Source organism: Acomys russatus, chromosome 11, assembly GCF_903995435.1.
Source record: "Acomys russatus chromosome 11, mAcoRus1.1, whole genome shotgun sequence".
Taxonomy (NCBI): Eukaryota; Metazoa; Chordata; class Mammalia; order Rodentia; family Muridae; genus Acomys; species Acomys russatus.
Window position 1 is genome coordinate 60,891,155 of NC_067147.1, and position 17,775 is coordinate 60,908,929.

Genomic DNA, 17,775 nt, shown 5'->3' on the forward strand with positions numbered 1-17,775 from the left:
AAGGGGAGGGGCAAGGTCCAGAGTGAAACTCTGGCCCCAACCCTAGGTTGACCAGAAAGGAGCAGACAGTCAGACCAGGCGGGTCTGGCCTCTCCCGGATCCTCCAGCCATGCGGCTCCTCTGGGCACTGGCCTGGCTGTGCAGCCTCTTCGTCTCATCTCTGCAGAAGCCCAGGTGCTGGGAAGACACTGGTGCTCGCTCGGGTGGGGAGGGGTGAGGGAGAGCGGGGTGACAGGGCCTGAAGGTGTACCCCACACTGCTCTCCCAGGTTGCTCCTGTTCTCTCCGTCTGTGGTTAATTTGGGGACCCCCCTGTCAGTGGGGGTGCAGCTCCAGGATGCCCCTCCAGGACAGGAAGTGAAAGGATCAGTGTTCCTGAGAAACCCAAGCAGTGGTCGCCTCTGCTCCCCAGAGAAGAAGTTTGTTCTCAGCTCAAGAAATGACTTTGCCCTTCTCAACCTTGAGGTAACCAGGGCCTGCACCCCTGCCATTTCTCAGGCCTCCCTGCGCACCCTGTTGACAGCTCGTTTATTTAGTTACAAACAGGAGGGAGCTGTGTGGCGTAGGCTGGTTTTGAACTCATGGCAGTCCCCTCACTCAGCCTCCCGGTGCTGAGATTTACTGGTTCTTGTGCCTTTTGCTCTGTTTTTGCGCTTGAGACAGGGTTCCGGGGTTCAGCCTAGATTGCTTGTAAGTGCCCAGAGAACCGCTGCGGCCTCCCAAGTGTTGGGATCGCAGCTGGGCACCATGATGCCTGGCCCTTCTGCCGCTTTTCCAAGCCGCGTCTTGCCTCTCTCAGCCAGCCAGGTGCCCTTGGTGTCCCCTCCACCTTGGACTCTGCATCCCGTTTCTCCCTCCTGACAGGTACCACTGAGAGATGTGACGAGCTGTGGCCTCTTCAACCTGAACAGAGCCCCCAACGTCCAGCTAATAGCTCAATCTTCCTGGCTAAAGAACTTTTCGCCCAAAGGCACAGACACTCAGGGTGTCAACCTGCTCTTCTCCTCCCGCCGGGGACACATCTTTGTGCAGACTGATCAGCCTATTTATAACCCTGGCCAGCGAGGTGAGCCTCCTGCCTCAGGGCCCCTGCGTTGTCCCTCTCCCAGGTTGCTCAGAACAGGTTTGGTGCCCTCTAGGTAAGGTGGCCACACATGGCGCCACCCTGGAGGCTTTAGTCCCCACCACAGTTGCTTTGCTCTTCCTACCTCTCCTCCTCCACTCTTAGTTCGTTACCGAGTCTTTGAGCTGGATCAAAAGATGCGTCCATCCACTGACACCATCACGGTTACTGTGGAGGTGAGCGCCTGGCCCCTGACCTTCCTGACCCTGTGCATGCGTGTAATCCCCACCTTCCCGACCCTGTGCACACGTGTGATCCCCACCTTCCCGACCCTGTGCACGCATGTAATCCCCACCTTCCTGACCCTGTGCATGCGTGTAATCCCCACCTTCCCAACCCTGTGCACACGTGTAATCCCCACCTTCCCGACCCTGTGCACGCGTGTAATCCCCACCTTCCTGACCCTGTGCATGCATGTGATCCCCACCTTCCCGACCCTGTGCACGCGTGTAATCCCCACCTTCCTGACCCTGTGCATGCATGTGATCCCCACCTTCCCGACCCTGTGCACGCGTGTAATCCCCACCTTCCCGACCCTGTGCACGCATGTAATCCCCACCTTCCTGACCCTGTGCATGCGTGTAATCCCCACCTTCCCGACCCTGTGCATGCGTGTAATCCCCACCTTCCCGACCCTGTGCACACGTGTGATCCCCACCTTCCCGACCCTGTGCACGCATGTAATCCCCACCTTCCCGACCCTGTGCATGCGTGTGATCCCCACCTTCCCGACCCTGTGCACGCATGTAATCCCCACCTTCCTGACCCTGTGCATGCGTATAATCCCCACCTTCCCGACCCTGTGCACGCGTGTAATCCCCACCTGACCCCATCGACTCCCCTTGCAGAACTCTCATGGCCTCCGTGTACGCAAGAAGGAGGTATTTGCCCCCACTTCCATCTTCCAAGATGACTTCATAATTCCAGACATCTCAGAGTGAGCTCCCCCACCTCTGTCTACACCACCCCACCTCAGGGTGCCCTCGACATTGGGCAAGGGGCACATTCCAGATGTTTTGAACCTGCTCCTCCGAAACCTCTGGTCAAACAATGGCTTTCTTCTGGTAGACTCTGGCCATGGCTGTGGCCGGGTAGCCTGGACTCACTCAGGCCATGGCCATGGCGGGGTTAGCCTGGACTCACTCAGGCCATGGCCATCTGTGGCTGGACACCTAAGCCATGGCTGTGGTGGGGGGGTTAGCCTGGACTCACCTAGGCCACGGTCGTCTGTGGCTGGATAGCCTGCACTCACCTAGGCCGTGGGCATCTGTGGGTGGGTAGCCTGGACTCACTCAGGCCATGGCCATCTGTGGCTGGACACCTAAGCCATGGCTGTGGTGGGGGGGTTAGCCTGGACTCACCTAGGCCACGGTCATCTGTGGCTGGGTAGCCTGCACTCACCTAGGCCGTGGGCATCTGTGGGTGGGTAGCCTGGACTCACTCAGGCCATGGCCGTGGGGGTTAGCCTGGACTCACCTAGGCCACGGCCATCTGTGGGTGGGTAGCCCGACTGCTGCCCTTGTCCATTTTCAGGCCGGGGACCTGGAAGATCTCAGCTAGGTTCTCAGACGGCCTGCAGTCCAATAGCAGCACCTACTTTGAAGTGAAGAAATATGGTAAGTGCTGACGTGAGGGGTGGAGAGGAGTGTGACGCAGGGCAGCCCTGGGGACAGTTTCACAGGGCCCTGGCCCACGCGTCTCTTCACTTTCATTCAGTCCTTCCCAACTTTGAAGTGAAGCTGGAGCCTCAGAAGCCCTATATCGTGACAGAGCCCAGTAACTCTGAGGACATCCAGTTAGACATTGAGGCCAGGTAACCCCGCCCTCTGGTCCCACCCCCAGGCCAGGTAACCCCGCCCTCTGGTCCCACCCCCATGCCAGGTAGCCCCGCCCTCTGGTCCTACTCCCCAGGCCAGGTAACCCCACCCTCTGATCCCACCCACAGGCCAGGTAGTCCCGCCCTCTGGTCCTACCCCCCAGGCCAGGTAACCCCACCCTCTGGTTCCACCCCTCCAAGTCCAGATAACCCCGCCCTCTGGCCCCACCCCCAGAACTCCCTGTGGGCAACCCAGTCCCCTCTACCCTTGGCTCTCCTGTTTTTGGTTTTGGATTTTGAGACAGTGTCACTCTCACTGTATACTCACTCTGTAGACCTGGCTGGCCTTGAACTCACAGAGATCCATCTGGGATTAAAGATGTGTGTGTGTGTGTGTGTGTGTGTGTGTGTGCGTGCGTGCGTGCGTGTGTGTGTGTGTGTGTGTGTGTGTGTGTGTGTGTGTAGGTAGGGCTGGAGAGATGGCTCAGAGGTTAAGGCCACCGACTGTGTTTCTAGAGGACCTGAGTTCAATTCTCAGCATCCACATGGTGGCTCACAGCCATCTATAACGTGATCTGGTGCCCTCTTCTGGCCTGCAGGTGTACATGCAGGCATATCACTGTACACATACTAATAAATTAAATCTTTATAAAAAGATATTAAAGCCGGGTGTGGTGGCGCACGCCTTTAATCCCAGCACTCGGGAGGCAGAGGCAGGTGGATCGCTGTGAGTTCGAGGCCAGCCTGGTCTACAAAGCGAGTCCAGGATGGCCAAGGCTACATAGAGAAACCCTGTCTCAAAAAACCAAAAAAAAAAGATATTAAATGTTGTGTTAAAGAAAAAAAAAGAGGGGGCTGGAGTGATGGCTCAGTGGTTAAGAGCACTGCCTGCTCTTCCAAAGGACCCAGGTTCAATTCCCAGCAACCACATGGTAGCTCACACCTGTCTGTAACTCCAAGATCTCACACCAATGCACATAAATTAAAATTAAAAAAAAAAAACAAAACAAAGATGTGTGTGTGTGTGTGTGTGTGTGTGTGTGTGTGTGTGTGTGTGTACATGTTTGTGGAAGCCAGAGGGCAACGTCAGGTCATCCTTACATGGAATGGGCCTAGGCTAGGCAGGTATCCCTCAGAATCCCCGTCTCCAGATGCTTCCACACCTCCTGCCTTTTTACGTGGGCTCTGAGTGGTAAACACTTTACCCACTGGGTGGCTGCCCCAGCCCTCAGCTCTCCTCCTGTCTCCCTGCGGCAACAGGTATGTCTATGGAAGGCCCGTGCAGGGTGTGGCATACACACGATTCGCACTCATGGAGGAACACGGGAAGAAGACTTTCCTTCGGGGCCTGGAGACCCAGACCAAGGTAAGAGAGCGGTGAGGGAGGTGACAGGAGTGGGAGTGGGGACGCAGCCTCACTCACGTCCTGTTTTCTTCGTCTTAGTTGGTGGAAGGCCAGAGCCATATTTCCATCTCCAGGGGGCAGTTCCAGGCTGCTCTGGAGAAAGTCAACATTGGGATGGGAGACCTGGAGGGGCTGCGGCTCTATGCTGCGGCAGCCGTCATCGAGTCCCCAGGTGGGTGGCGTCCTCTGCTGCTTCCTCAACCCCTGCTCCTGAGGGAGCTCTTCATCTCAGCACCGACCTCTGCCAGCTCAGCTCAGCTCACAACCAACGAGCCCCAGCAGCCCCCACACTCCAGGGCAGCCCTGCCCTTTCCCCATCACCTTCTGTTTTGTATCATTCATCTCTTCACTCACTCATCCGACAGACGTGTCACACACACACACACACACAGACACATACAGACACAGAGACACACCACACACAGACACACAGACACATATAGACACAGAGACACACACACAGACACAGACACACACACAGAGGCGCATACAGACACAGAAACACACACAGACACACCACACACAGACACACCCACACAGACACACACACAGACACACCACACACAGACACACACAGACACAGACACACACAGAGGCGCATACAGACACAGACAGAAACACACACAGACACACCACACACAGACACACCCACACAGACACACACACAGACACACCACACACAGATACACACACAAACACACACAGGCACAGAGACACACACACAGACACACACAGGCACAGAGACACACACAGACACACCACATACAGACACACACAGACACAAACACATAGACACACAGACAGACAGACAGACACACACACACACACACACACACACACACACGCAGCGGTGCTCAGCCAGGCTCCCAGCCCCGTGCTCCCCGTGTGCTCCGTCTTGCAGGAGGCGAGATGGAGGAGGCAGAGCTCACGTCCTGGCGCTTTGTGTCATCTACCTTCTCCTTGGACCTGGGCCGCACCAAGCGCCATCTTGTGCCTGGGGCCCCGTTCCTGCTGCAGGTTCCTGTTGGCCTGGCGGGGCTGGGGGTGGGGGGAGGAGGCTGTGGGCCATGCAGCCTTGATGACCCTGCTTCTTGACTTACACTCCTCCAGGCCCTGGTCCGAGAAATGTCGGGCTCCGCGGCCTCTGAGGTCCCCGTCAAGGTTTCTGCCACGTTGTTATCTGGTTCCCACTCAAAAGTCATGACCTTTCAACAGAACACGGACGGGACTGGCCAAGTCAGCGTGCCCATCCACATCCCGCCAGCCACCACGGAGCTGCGGCTCCTGGTAACTGCGTCCCTGAGCCCCGAGGATGGCGTGGGGGCAGGGAGGGCGCATGGGTTGTCCCGAGTGCGTCTGGCCCAGCCTGTGTGAGGGAAGCCTTGGCGTAGACCCTGCTTTCCCTCCAGGTCTCTGCAGACTCGCTCTACCCAGCCACAGCCACACTCACCGTACAAGCCCCACCTTCCAGCAGCTCTGGCTTCCTGTCCATTGAGCCTCTAGACCTTCGACCCCCTCGTGTGGGGGACACCCTCACCCTGAACCTGCGGACTGTGAACATCCCCCGGCCTACCTTCTCTCATTACTACTACATGGTGTGTGGGACTCGGGGTATAGGTGTGTGGGGCTGTGGGCAGAGGCCTGTGCAGGACGGGCTCAACTCAGGACCGGGGCAGGGTGTGCACAGGCTCAGGACCGGGGGCAGGGTGTGCTCAGGCTCAGGACTGGGGGCAGAGTGTGCACAGGCTCAGGACTAGGGCCGGGTGGGCACAGGCTGGGAACCACTCACTGCTCCTCTTTGGCCCAGATCCTCTCCCGGGGCCAGATCATGGCTGTGAGTCGGGAGCCCGTGAGTACCGTGACCTCCATCTCCGTGTTTGTGGACCATCGCCTGGCACCTTCCTTCTACGTTGTGGCCTATTTCTATCATCAAGGACTCCCAGTAGCCAACTCCCTGCTCATCAATGTGCAGCCCGGGGACTGTGAGGGCAAGGTGACTGAGGGGTGTGCGTGTGTGCGTGTGTGCGCATACATGTGAGTGTCAGTGTGCGTGTGTGTCCAGGGGCTTGGAGAAAGACAAGGTGATTGGTTTAGCCACTGAGTGTGCATGGGGCTGAAGGCGAAAGCTCACTTCACTTTTTATTTTTCTCCTTTATGTGTCTGTGTGTGCTCGGTGGGCGTGTGTGTGTGCATATTCTGAATATCCCATGGGTGCACACTCACACATGCACATGCTTGTGGTGAGCTGGGGATACAGTTGGATGGCTCTTCTGCTTAGTCATCCAGGCAGTTTAGTCATGCCTAGGGCCCCCCAAGAGGCCTTGTCCCCTAAACGCCTTCTCTGGGAATCCCCTAGCTCTGCCTTTCAAGGCTGAAGTCAGTTACAGGCACTGGTCTCTGGGCGCCGGGCCTTGTGTGTGGGTGGCACATGGGGCCGCAGCCCACTCTCCCCGCTGACCACCCTGTCCTTCCCCGTTCTGCCAGCTGGAACTGAAGGTGGATGGCGCCAGGGATTATCGTAATGGGGACAGCATGAAGCTCCAAGTTCTGACGGACTCCCAAGCCCTGGTGGCCCTGGGGGCAGTGGACACGGCTCTGTACGCCGTGGGTGGCCGGTCCCACAAACCCCTCGACATGAGCAAGGTTTGTCACGGCCTCTCCACGCCTCCCTCTCCTCCAAGCCCGTGCTCTAGGCCTTAATTCTCTCGTCTCAGTCCCCAGGGCCCCTCCCAGTCTTCCCTGGGTCCTGCGTCCTGGGTCCTGGGACCTGGGTCGTGGGTCGTGGGTCATGGGTCGTAGGTCCTGGGTCCTGCATTTTGAGTCCTGGGTCCTGGCTCCTGGCTCCTGCGTCCTGGGTCCTAGGTCCTGGCCCCTGTGTCCTGGCTCCTGCGTCCTGGCCCCTGTGTCCTGGGTCCTAGGTCCTGGGTCCTGGGGCCTGGGGCCTGGGTCCTGGGTCCTGGGTCCTAGGTCCTGGCTACTTCCTCTCTTTCCCTTGGTCTTGCTTCCCACTCTCATCTTAAAAAAAAAAAAAAATGATTTATTTATTATGTATATAAGCACTCTCTCTGCCTGTGGAAGAGGGCATCAGATCCCAGTATAGACGGCTGTGAGCTACCATGTAGGTGCTGGGAATTGAACTCAGGACCTTTGGAAGAGCAGCCAGTGCTCTTAACTGCTGAACCATCTCACCAGCCCCTCAGCTCTCATCTTTGAGCCCTGCCCTGATACCCACAGCGGAGTGGCAGATCCTGCCCCTTGGCCACTCGTGCCTTGCCTGCCCCCAGGTCTTTGAAGTGATGAACAGTTACAACCTTGGCTGTGGTCCTGGAGGTGGGGACAGTGCCCTTCAGGTGTTCGAGGCTGCCGGTCTGGCCTTTTCTGACGGTGACCAGCTAACCAAAACCAGAGCGGGTAAGAATGGAGCGAGTGGGCAGAGACAAGGAAGGGCAGACTCGGGGCCGAGAAGGCTGGGCTGAGGGGCAGGCCTAACCCTAAACCCTAACCCTGAGCCAGCTCTGTGTGGCGTGACTGCCCTCTTGCTCTCCCAGCCCTGAGCTGTCCCAAAGAGAAGAAAAGCCGGCAAAGGAGAAGCGTGAACTTCCATAAAGCCATGAGTGAGAAGTGTGCGTTGAGGGAGCCACACGCTGGTGCTGGGCCGGGGTGGGCTGACCATCAGCCTGCCGACTGATGTCCAAGCATGTGCTGGTGGTTCTAGGGGTTGGCGGGGGGTGGGGCGGGCAGGGATGTGTTTCAGCCCCTCACACCTACCTCGCCTCTCCCGGCACACAGTGGGTCAGTATGCTTCTCCCGAAAGCAAGCGCTGCTGCCAAGATGGGCTGACGAAGTTGCCTATGACACGCACCTGCGAGCAGCGGGCGGCCCGGGTGCCACAGCCGGCCTGCAGGGAGCCCTTCCTGGCCTGTTGCAAGTTTGCCGAAGCCCTTCGCAAGAACCTCACCAGGAGCCAGGGGGGCCCTGCCCGAGGTGAGCAGCCAGCTGAAGCTGGGGGCCTGGTGGTGGTGCCTGACGGGACAAGGCACTTCCTCCTCACCCCCATCCCCACCGTCCCCAGCCCAGGAGGTGCTGCAGGAAGAAGAGCTGATGGACGAGGACGACATACTTGTGCGCAGCTTCTTCCCGGAGAACTGGCTCTGGAAAGTGGAGACCGTGGACCGCTCCAAACTGTGAGGGCCTGGGCTGCCTGGTCTTGCCTCTGGGCTGCATCTGGACACAGCCTTGTGGGTGACGGGGTTTCTCTGCGTTTCCTGCCACAGGCTGACGCTGTGGCTCCCTGACTCCCTGACCACGTGGGAGATTCACGGTGTGAGCCTGTCTAAAAGCAAAGGTGAGGTGGCCCTGTCAGGCCGCCCTCTTCCCTCTGCCCCGACCCCGCACAGCCGGCTGCTCCCCACAGTGGGGCGGAGCCGGTTGGACGTGGGAAAACGTTCGCTGCCTCTAGTCAGACAGTGCGTTAAGGCTGAGGGTGAAATGAAGTGGTTCCCAGGCCCTTCCTCGCTGTGGCCCAAGGTCTTGGTGTCTCTCCATCCCTGTCCCTGCCCCATGTCCCTATCCATAGGCCTGTGTGTGGCCACGCCCACCCGTGTCCGAGTCTTCCGAGAATTCCACCTGCACCTGCGGCTACCCGTCTCTGTTCGCCGCTTCGAGCAGCTGGAGTTGCGGCCTGTTCTTTACAATTATCTGAATACTAACCTGACTGTGAGATGCCCTGGGGGCCTGGGCCCGAGGCGTGGGGGTGTGTGGGGGGAGGGGTGCTGCCAGGGAGGGAGGGTTCAGGCATGGCCTTGATCATCCCTGATTTCCTGTGCCTAGGTGAGTGTCCATGTGTCTCCAGTGGAGGGGCTGTGCCTGGCGGGTGGTGGGCTGCTGGCCCAGCAGGTGTTGGTGCCTGCAGGCTCTGCCCGGCCTGTCGCCTTCTCTGTGGTACCCACGGCTGCTGCCTCCGTGCCCCTGAAGGTGGTGGCTCGAGGGTCTTCTGATCTCTACATGGGAGATGCTGTGTCTAAGATTCTACAAATTGAAGTGAGTGGTTCCCCTAAGTCTACCCCCCAACCAACTGTCCTTTAGCTGACCAGGCCAGGGCTCAGCGCTCAAACCTTGTCACTCAGCTCTGTCCATCCCTGAAATTATTTATTTGCTTATTTTGAGACAGAGGCTGGATATGTAGCCCAGGCTTGCCTCAAACTCATTCTGTAGCCCAGGCTGGCCTTGAACTTTCAGCAATCTTCCCATCTTTGCCTTCCGGATCAGTGGGGTTACAGGCATGCACTGTCACAGCCAGGTGTCTTTTTTCTGTGGTCCTGGGAGCTCAGCCCAGGGCCTGTGCATGCTAGGCAAATGAGCAGCCGTGTCCCTGTTCATGTCGTGTCCGTGAGGTTGACACCCTAGTCTCAGGTGCCCACCGGGGAGGGCGGGTGAAGTCCTGGCTGATCCCTCACTGTCTTTTTCATTGAGACAGAAGGAAGGGGCCATCCACAGAGAAGAGATAGTGTATGAACTCAACCCCCTGGGTGAGTGCCTCCTGCCCTCGCCACCAGTACCCTGGGGGGAAGCGGGGGTTGCGGGCCACAGGGCCAACCTCCAGCACCTCTTGTCTCCCTAGATAACAGACGCCGGAGTTTGGAAATCCCCGGCAGCTCTGATCCAAACATCATCCCTGATGGGGATTTCAGCAGCTTTGTCAGGGTCACAGGTGGGCACCCAGCCCAGACATTTCCCGCAAGCACCTGACCCGCCCGCAGCCTGTGGAGCCCTGCTCTGGCCAACCCCCAGATTCAGTCCCATCTGCAACTTCCCCTTCCTCCAGCCTCTGAAGCCTTGGAGACCCTGGGATCCGAAGGCGCCTTGTCCCCAGGAGGCGTGGCCTCCCTCCTGAGGCTTCCTCGGGGCTGTGCCGAGCAAACCATGCTCTATTTGGCCCCTACCCTCACTGCTTCTCGCTACCTGGACAAGACAGAGCAGTGGAGCAAACTGCCCCCCGAGACCAAGGACCACGCTATGGATCTGATCCAGAAAGGTTCTGGGTTCGGGGAAAGCAGGGGTCAGAGCAGGGACGGGCAAGACCAGCAGCCAGGGGCCAAGGGACGGGAGCTGGCCTTACCACCTCACCATCTCTTCTTTCCCAGGCCACATGCGGATCCAGCAGTTTCGGAAGAAAGATGGCTCCTTTGGTGCTTGGCTACACCGCGACAGCAGCACCTGGTGAGGCTTGGGAGTGTGCTCAGGGCAGCAGGAGAGTTATACACCACAAGCCAGGCCAACAGAGGGTCTAGCCTGGTCTCCAGCCACCCTTCCTCCCCTCTAGGCTCACGCCTTTTGAGGGTCTAGCCTGGTCTCCAGCCACCCTTCCTCCCCTCTAGGCTCACGGCTTTTGAGGGTCTAGCCTGGTCTCCAGCCACCCTTCCTCCCCTCTAGGCTCACAGCTTTTGTGCTGAAGATCCTGAGTTTGGCTCAGGAGCAGGTGAGCGATGCCCCCGAGAAGCTGCAGGAGACGGCTAGTTGGCTGCTGACTCAGCAGCTTGGTGACGGCTCCTTCCACGACCCGTGTCCAGTCATCCACAGAGGCATGCAGGTGTGAACGCGCCAGAGGCCTGGGGAAGACTGCCACAGGACGGCTGGGCCCCCCACCGCTCCAGCCTGACAGCCTCGTTCTCTCCTCACTAGGGGGGCCTGGTAGGGGCGGATGAGACGGTGGCACTCACCGCCTTCGTGGTCATCGCCCTTCACCATGGGCTGGCCGTCTTCCAGGACGAGGGCGCCGAGCAGCTGAAACTCAGGGTGGTAAGGACGCTGCCTGCGTCTGTCCTGCCCGCCCCCTCGGAGGAGCTGGGGCTAGCGGCTCAGGCCTCTGCTCTCCCTAGGAAGCCTCCATCTCCAAAGCAAACTCGTTCTTGGGGCAGAAGGCAAGCGCTGGGCTTCTGGGCGCCCACGCAGCCGCCATCACAGCCTACGCCCTGACGCTGACCAAGGCCTCCGAGGACCTGCGGAATGTGGCGCACAACAGCCTGATGGCCATGGCTGAGGAAACCGGTGGTGAGGGCGAGGGTACCCCGGCCAAGCCTGGAAGCAGGGGCGGCCAGAGAGGCCTGTGGCTCACGCAACACCCACATCTCTTCCAGAAAACATCTTCTGGGGCTTGGCCATCGGCTCCCAGGACAACGTCGTGTCGCCCACTGCAGCGCCCCGTGGTCCATCTGACCCTGTGCCCCAGGCCCCGGCCCTGTGGATCGAAACCACAGCCTACGGTCTGTTACACCTGCTGCTGAGGGAGGGGAAGGGAGAAATGGCCGACAAGGCTGCATCCTGGCTTACCCACCAGGGCAGTTTCGCCGGCGGATTCCGCAGTACTCAGGTAGGGGCAGCCGCGGGGCGCTGGGGGGGTGGGTGGTTCTGAGACCCCCGTGCGTGCCTGACTCCTGGCCTCCCCCTCCCTAGGACACAGTGGTCACCCTGGACGCCCTGGCTGCGTACTGGATCGCTTCCCACACCACCGAGGAGAAGGCGCTCAACGTGACGCTCAGCTCCACTGGCCGCAATGGGTTCAAGACCTACTCGCTGCAGCTCAACAACCACCAAGTCAAGGGTCTGGAGGAGGAGCTGAAGGTGACTCTCTCCCTCCCTCCCTGCTGTGGCATGGGAGCCAGGTCAGCCTCTCCTGAGGCTGTCGAGATCAAACAGCACATGTGCAGAGCCCACGGCAGGGGCCGGGCCGGTGCTTGTTGGCCTTCCTAATGCTGCCACCCTGTAACGTGGTCCCCGCATGTCCTTGCTACTTCCTATTTATTGTGAATCACACTATAAATAGGTGACATGCAGGACGCCTGATGTGTGACTCCTGAAGGGGTCGCGACCCACAGGCTGAGAACCGCTGGTCTAGGAGTCTCAGGCGAGGTTGGTGGGGGGAGGGCAGGCTGCTCTGACCCCCCCCCCCCCGCTCCTCTCCCTCCTGCAAGTTCTCTCTGGGCAGCAAGATCAATGTGAACGTGGGAGGAAACAGCAAAGGCACCTTGAAGGTGAGGCCAGTGGCTCACGGTGGGGGTGGGAGGGTGGAGGTGGAGGAACTGGGCCCCCAACTAGAGAGCTTGTGGGCAGAGTGTGCGTGCGTAGGAAGCCACGTCCTGGTTCTCGGGCCGGGGCCTGTCCCTCTTCCCAAGTACACAGGGGACGCAGGTCCCCACGTACCTTTTCTTCCTGTGTGCCTGTCTGACCCAGAGAGCCCCTTTCCACCCATGAGGCTCGCTGCCTCTCCAAACTCATCTCAGTCACCTCTCTCCTCTGGCCCAGTAGACTCCTGCTCTACTGCCGTGCTAGCTACTCCTCTGCCGTGGTACTGACAGCCTGGGGACACGTGGCTCTCAGTGTCATGGCCTGTAATCCCAGCGCTTGGGAGGGGGCGGCGGGAGGTCCTCTTTGCTATATAAAGAGCTTGAGGCCAGCTTGGACTATGTGAGACAAGCCAGGAGCCCTGCAGAGCTGTCAGGTGTGGCTTCTCTGTCCCTTCTGCCAGGCTGGGCTCTCAGGGAACACACATACACACACACACACACACACACACTCATACACACTTATACACACACACACCTAGACACACTCAGACACACACACACACCTTACCCAGTGCTACTGATGTGCTGGGCCTGACGCTGGGAGTGGGGGCTGGAGAAGTTGGGGACCTTAGGTCCTCCAGCCCAGGAGACCCCCTCAAGCCTGTGCCGTGTATTCCCTGACCGAGCCAGATCCTGCGCACCTACAATGTCCTGAACCTGAAGAACACAACTTGCCAGGACCTTCAGCTGGAAGTGACGGTCACGGGCTATGTGGAATATACACGTAAGCGCCGGGGCCCGGGCCCTCAGCCCTGCAGGGCCCACGTGGGCCGGCACCTCCTCACCCCTGTCGTGCACAGGGGAGGCCAACGAGGACTACGAGGACTACTACGGAGAGTATGACTCGCTGGCCGCAGATGACCCCGGTGCCCACCCGCAGCCGGTGACACCCCTGCAACTGTTCGAGGGTCGCAGGAGCCGCCGCAGGAGGGAGGCCCCCAAGGTGGCAGAGGAGCAGGAGTCCAGAGTGCAGTACACTGTGTGCATCTGGTGGGTGCTGCGAGCTCTTGGGGAGATGGGAAGGGGCTGGCGGGGCTCCACGGTGCGGCACAGGTGGAATCCGTACCCCTCCCCCGTGTAGGCGCAATGGTGACGTGGGCCTGTCTGGCATGGCCATCGCAGACATCACCCTCCTGAGTGGGTTCCATGCCCTGAGGGCCGACTTGGAGAAGGTACAGCCCCCCTCTATCCCTAGGAGCCCCGCCCCGTCTTCACAGCACCCCAGTATTAAAACCAGTCACAGGCAATGACCAGGGCCCCTAAGCTGTGACTGTCCCCGTCCCTGCAGCTGACCTCCCTCTCTGACCGCTACGTGAGCCACTTTGAGACCGATGGGCCCCATGTCCTACTGTACTTTGACTCGGTGAGTGGGGACAAGTGTCACAGGAGGGACTGCAAGGCTCTGGGTTCTTGAGCCTGTGTGGTAAGGTCAGATGAAGTGGTAGCAGATGCTGGGGGCATGAGGAGGTGGCTGGTAGGCAGAGGGCCTCAGAGGACGCACGTGTCCTGCCGTACCTCAATTCAAGGACGGGGCTGTGAGTTCAGCTTGGCAATTGTCAGCCTCCAAGAGCTTACGGGGATCCAGGGAGAGGTGGGGACCCCCATGGACGCTGGTAGGAATCCAGAGAGAGATGGGGACCACCATGGACACTGGTGGGGAGCCAGGGAGACGTGGGGACCACCATGGATGCTGGTGGAGAGCCAGGGAGACGTGGGAACCACCATGGACGCTGGTGGTGATCCAGGGAGACATGGGGACCACCATGGATGCTGGTAGGAAAGAAAGAGCCTGCTCAGGCCTGTGCTCGTGGGAAAGGAGAGGTGTCCAGGTGGCTCAAACGCTAACCTACCGCATGGAGGGCCTCGCAGGGAATGCATGCCTGCAGCGAGCCAGGGAGGGACTCGGCAGTGAGGCAGTGAAAACCGGGACGAGGTCACCACAGCAGCAGTGAGGTCATTAGAGACCTTGGGGACCAGTTTTAGACTAGTGGCAGGATGCTGGAGAGAAGGTCATGGTGACCAAGCACAAACAAGGCAGGCGAAGGCAGCCAGCGGCCTGGCCCTGAGCAGCCTTCCTCTCGGTGCAGGTCCCGACCACCCGGGAGTGCGTGGGCTTCGGAGCCTTGCAGGAGGTGGCTGTGGGGCTGGTGCAGCCGGCCAGTGCCGTCCTGTATGACTACTACAGCCCCGGTGAGCACTTGGGCTGCTCCAGCAAGCAGGATGATGGGACGAGGGCTGACCCCCTCGTTAGGGATGCCACGGGGCAGGGCAGGGCAGTCCTGGGCTCTGAGGTGCTGAGGCAGAGAGGAGAGGCAAGGCCCTCACTCTTTGCTGCTTGTGTCCAGATCACAAGTGCTCTGTGTTTTATGCCGCACCGACCAAGAGCAAGCTTCTGTCCACCCTGTGCTCAGCAGACGTCTGCCAGTGTGCTGAGGGTGAGCTGAGGCCTGGAGGGGGGTGCTGCTGGGGGAAAAGGCTACAGAGGCCTCATCTGACCCTTGACCTCAGGGAAGTGCCCTCGACAGCGAAGGGCTCTGGAGCGAGGCGTGCAGGACAAGGACGGCTACAGGATGAAGTTTGCCTGCTATTACCCCCGTGTGGAGTATGGTCAGTCCCTTCCGCCTCCACTCTTCTTGGCACCAGCCCCTTGGGCTCCTCCCCCAGGCCCACTTGTGGCCTCTTGGCCTTGCCCTGACTTCCTTCCCTTTTCCTGTCCCCTCCAAGGCTTCCAGGTTAAAGTTCTCCGAGAAGATGGCAGAGCTGCCTTCCGCCTCTTTGAAACCAAGATCACCCAAGTCCTGCATTTCAGTAGGAAGAAAGGCTGGGGAGTGGTGGAGGCAGGGGAGTGGTGGAGGCAGGGGAGTGGTGGAGGCAGGGGAGTGGTGGAGGCTGGGGAGTGGTGGAGGCAGGAGAGTGGTGGGGGCAGAGGGCTGGGTGGGGCATCTTAGAATTGGGGAAATCAAAGCTTGGGTGTGAACCCTCCCGTCCCCCTCCCCCTCACCACCATCCCATCTCCCCAGCCCCTGGTCTTGGGAGCCTGGGCTTGCTCATAAGCAATGACCACCACCTTCTGTCAGGAGCAGGGTGGGTAATGGCAGGGGCTACACGGAGTCCCTTTTTTCCTTTCTCTGATGTCTTGTCTCTGTCCCCAGCCAAGGATGCCAAGGCCTCAATAGGTCAGACCCGCAACTTCCTGGTCCGGGCCTCTTGTCGCCTTCGCTTGGAGCCCAACAAGGAGTACTTGATCATGGGCCTGGACGGTGTCACCAATGACCTCAAGGGAGAGTAAGTCACTGAGCCTTCCATCCCTTGTCCTTATATCTGTGGCCTTCCTGTGGGGACAGATCCGAGTCACCTAGCTCTGCCCCTCCAAAGCCAAGTGCCTCATGTCCCTGTGCTGACCCTGGCCGTGTCACCTGCAGCCCCCAGTACTTACTGGACTCAAATAGCTGGATCGAGGAGATGCCTTCTGAGCGCCTGTGCCAGAGCACCCGCCAGCGGGCAGCCTGCGCCCAGCTCAGAGATTTCCTCCAGGAGTACAGCACCCAGGGATGCCAGGTGTGAGGGCGCTGGACACTGGATGTCTGGACTCAACCCCAGAGCCAGGGCCCCTGGATGAGGACTCCGCTTGACAGAGCAAATAAAAGCTTTTGGCAGCACAATGTCCCTGTGTGTCCATCTGTAGGCGGAGCAGCCTGCCACCCACCCAGGCTTTGCAAGCCTGAGCGTTGGGTTGTAAAGCTCTCTCTGAACCCTCCCCGAAGCCTGCCTAGGACTTGGTCCATCTTGGAGCCCAGTAACCAGTGCCCCAAATGCCCTGTCCTTAGCGTCACGGTCACTGCACTCCTAAGGACACCGGTCGCCTTTAGCCCACTGTCTACCTCTGTCTAGTTGGAGCTGTGGGGTCTGTTGACTGTGTTGTTCCTGAACACTCATGGGGAAACACATCTCCCAGGAGCCAGCCACCTGCCCGAGAGAGGAAAGAAAAGAGGTTCATGGGAACAGGAGAAGTAGACCTTTTTATACTCAGTTCCTTGAGCGATTCCACTGGCGTAGTTGGCAGGATTCCTGCAGACCCATTAAACAGCAAACCAGCAATCCAACAAAAGTGACTGCAACTGCAGCCGCTGGAACCCTGAGCAGCAGCCAGAACCAGGAGCCTGGAAGCTTCTCTGCAGCGGCTCTCTCTAGGAGCCTCTCGAAATAGAGCCATGAACAGCCAAACAATAGGAGACAATACCAAGACCCAAAGGCACACACACACACACACACACACACACACACACACATACAGAGTCTGAGAGTCTGTACTAAGGCGTGTTTCAGCTGGCAAAGACCAAGCCCCTGCAGGAGGTGGTTCGTTTTCTAGTGGATAAACACCACCTGTTCTCTCACAAGTCCGTTCCCATATCACACAATTGGGCTCAAAACAAAAACACGTTTACATCCACTACATAGGCCCCCTTTATATTAAAAAAAATAAACTATATACATAAGAATTATGAGAATTATCAGGTACAAGTTACACAGATAAAGCCCAGTCCATTTTTAAAAAGATTTATTTATTTATTTATGCATGTATTTATTATGTATACGGTGCTCTGCCTGCATGTACATCTTCAGGCCAGAGGAGGGCATCAGATTACATTACCGATGGTTGTGAGCCACCATGTGGTTGCTGGGAATTGAACTCAGGACCTCTGGAAGAGCAGTCAGTGCTCTTAACCGCTGAGCCATCTTTCCAGCCCCCAAGCCCAGTCCATTTATAGTTGACAATCTTGGAGAAAGTATTCCACTATCTATCCTATCCTAGTGAGTCCTGTCCTAGTGTCCAAAGTTTTCCTAAATCACTTTATTATAATTTACATTTATCAACCTAAAAACATGTTTTTAGCCCTTAAACTAAAGCTTATAGTAATGCAATGGCTATCTAGTCTTCAACATTTGAGGCTAGAAGTTCAGTAATCTACCTTTTATCCTATAATTCTAAACTCCACCTTTTGTCATTCCCTCTTTCCCTCCTTTCCCCTAACACTAGATAGGATAGAAAAATAAGAAAGGGTAGAGGGGAGAAAGAAAGAAATCCCTCAATATAACCTTTACTAACTTATAATCAACCCCCCTAGCCAATAAAAAACATTGGTAACCCACCAGAAACACCCACTCCACATATTGGGAACAGGGGCATCTTGTTTTTGAGGGGGAGGTAAAAACATCTCTTGGGCACCCTTAGAAAATTAGGGTATTGGCCAAGTGCTGGGAAAGCTAGCTGTATCTGTTTCTGTCCAGTCTTTTTGGGATTGATCTTT

The 17,775-nt window shown here is 58.2% G+C and overlaps 1 protein-coding gene across 1 annotated transcript; it reads left to right on the top strand.

Annotated features, from left to right (window-relative positions):
* The first annotated feature begins 9 nt into the window (after nucleotides 1-9).
* On the top strand, nucleotides 10-16,053 carry LOC127195935 (complement C4). The gene is made up of 41 exons (XM_051153568.1): nucleotides 10-174; nucleotides 269-464; nucleotides 864-1,065; nucleotides 1,228-1,298; nucleotides 1,971-2,059; nucleotides 2,656-2,738; nucleotides 2,839-2,935; nucleotides 4,199-4,304; nucleotides 4,383-4,515; nucleotides 5,245-5,360; nucleotides 5,454-5,630; nucleotides 5,753-5,938; nucleotides 6,151-6,336; nucleotides 6,828-6,986; nucleotides 7,628-7,754; nucleotides 7,892-7,966; nucleotides 8,133-8,327; nucleotides 8,416-8,527; nucleotides 8,618-8,688; nucleotides 8,920-9,059; nucleotides 9,174-9,383; nucleotides 9,820-9,871; nucleotides 9,964-10,053; nucleotides 10,168-10,377; nucleotides 10,487-10,562; nucleotides 10,776-10,932; nucleotides 11,025-11,141; nucleotides 11,222-11,393; nucleotides 11,480-11,712; nucleotides 11,796-11,963; nucleotides 12,314-12,373; nucleotides 13,097-13,190; nucleotides 13,267-13,456; nucleotides 13,548-13,638; nucleotides 13,755-13,829; nucleotides 14,554-14,656; nucleotides 14,812-14,901; nucleotides 14,975-15,073; nucleotides 15,191-15,274; nucleotides 15,619-15,751; nucleotides 15,889-16,053. The coding sequence occupies exons 1-41, from the start codon at nucleotides 110-112 to the stop codon at nucleotides 16,028-16,030; spliced, it is 5,232 nt and encodes a 1,743-aa protein (XP_051009525.1). The 5' UTR covers nucleotides 10-109; the 3' UTR covers nucleotides 16,031-16,053.
* Nucleotides 16,054-17,775: the final 1,722 nt, after the last annotated feature.

What these genes read in the sequence shown, in the direction of transcription:
- LOC127195935 (XM_051153568.1), top strand. Translation starts at nt 110, where the DNA reads ATGCGGCTCCTCTGGGCACTGGCCTGGCTGTGCAGCCTCTTCGTCTCA. An exon ending in TGAGGGCCGACTTGGAGAAG is followed by an intron (nt 13,639 to 13,754) that starts GTACAGCCCCCC and finishes CCGTCCCTGCAG; the next exon opens with CTGACCTCCCTCTCTGACCG. An exon ending in ACCAATGACCTCAAGGGAGA is followed by an intron (nt 15,752 to 15,888) that starts GTAAGTCACTGA and finishes TGTCACCTGCAG; the next exon opens with CCCCCAGTACTTACTGGACT.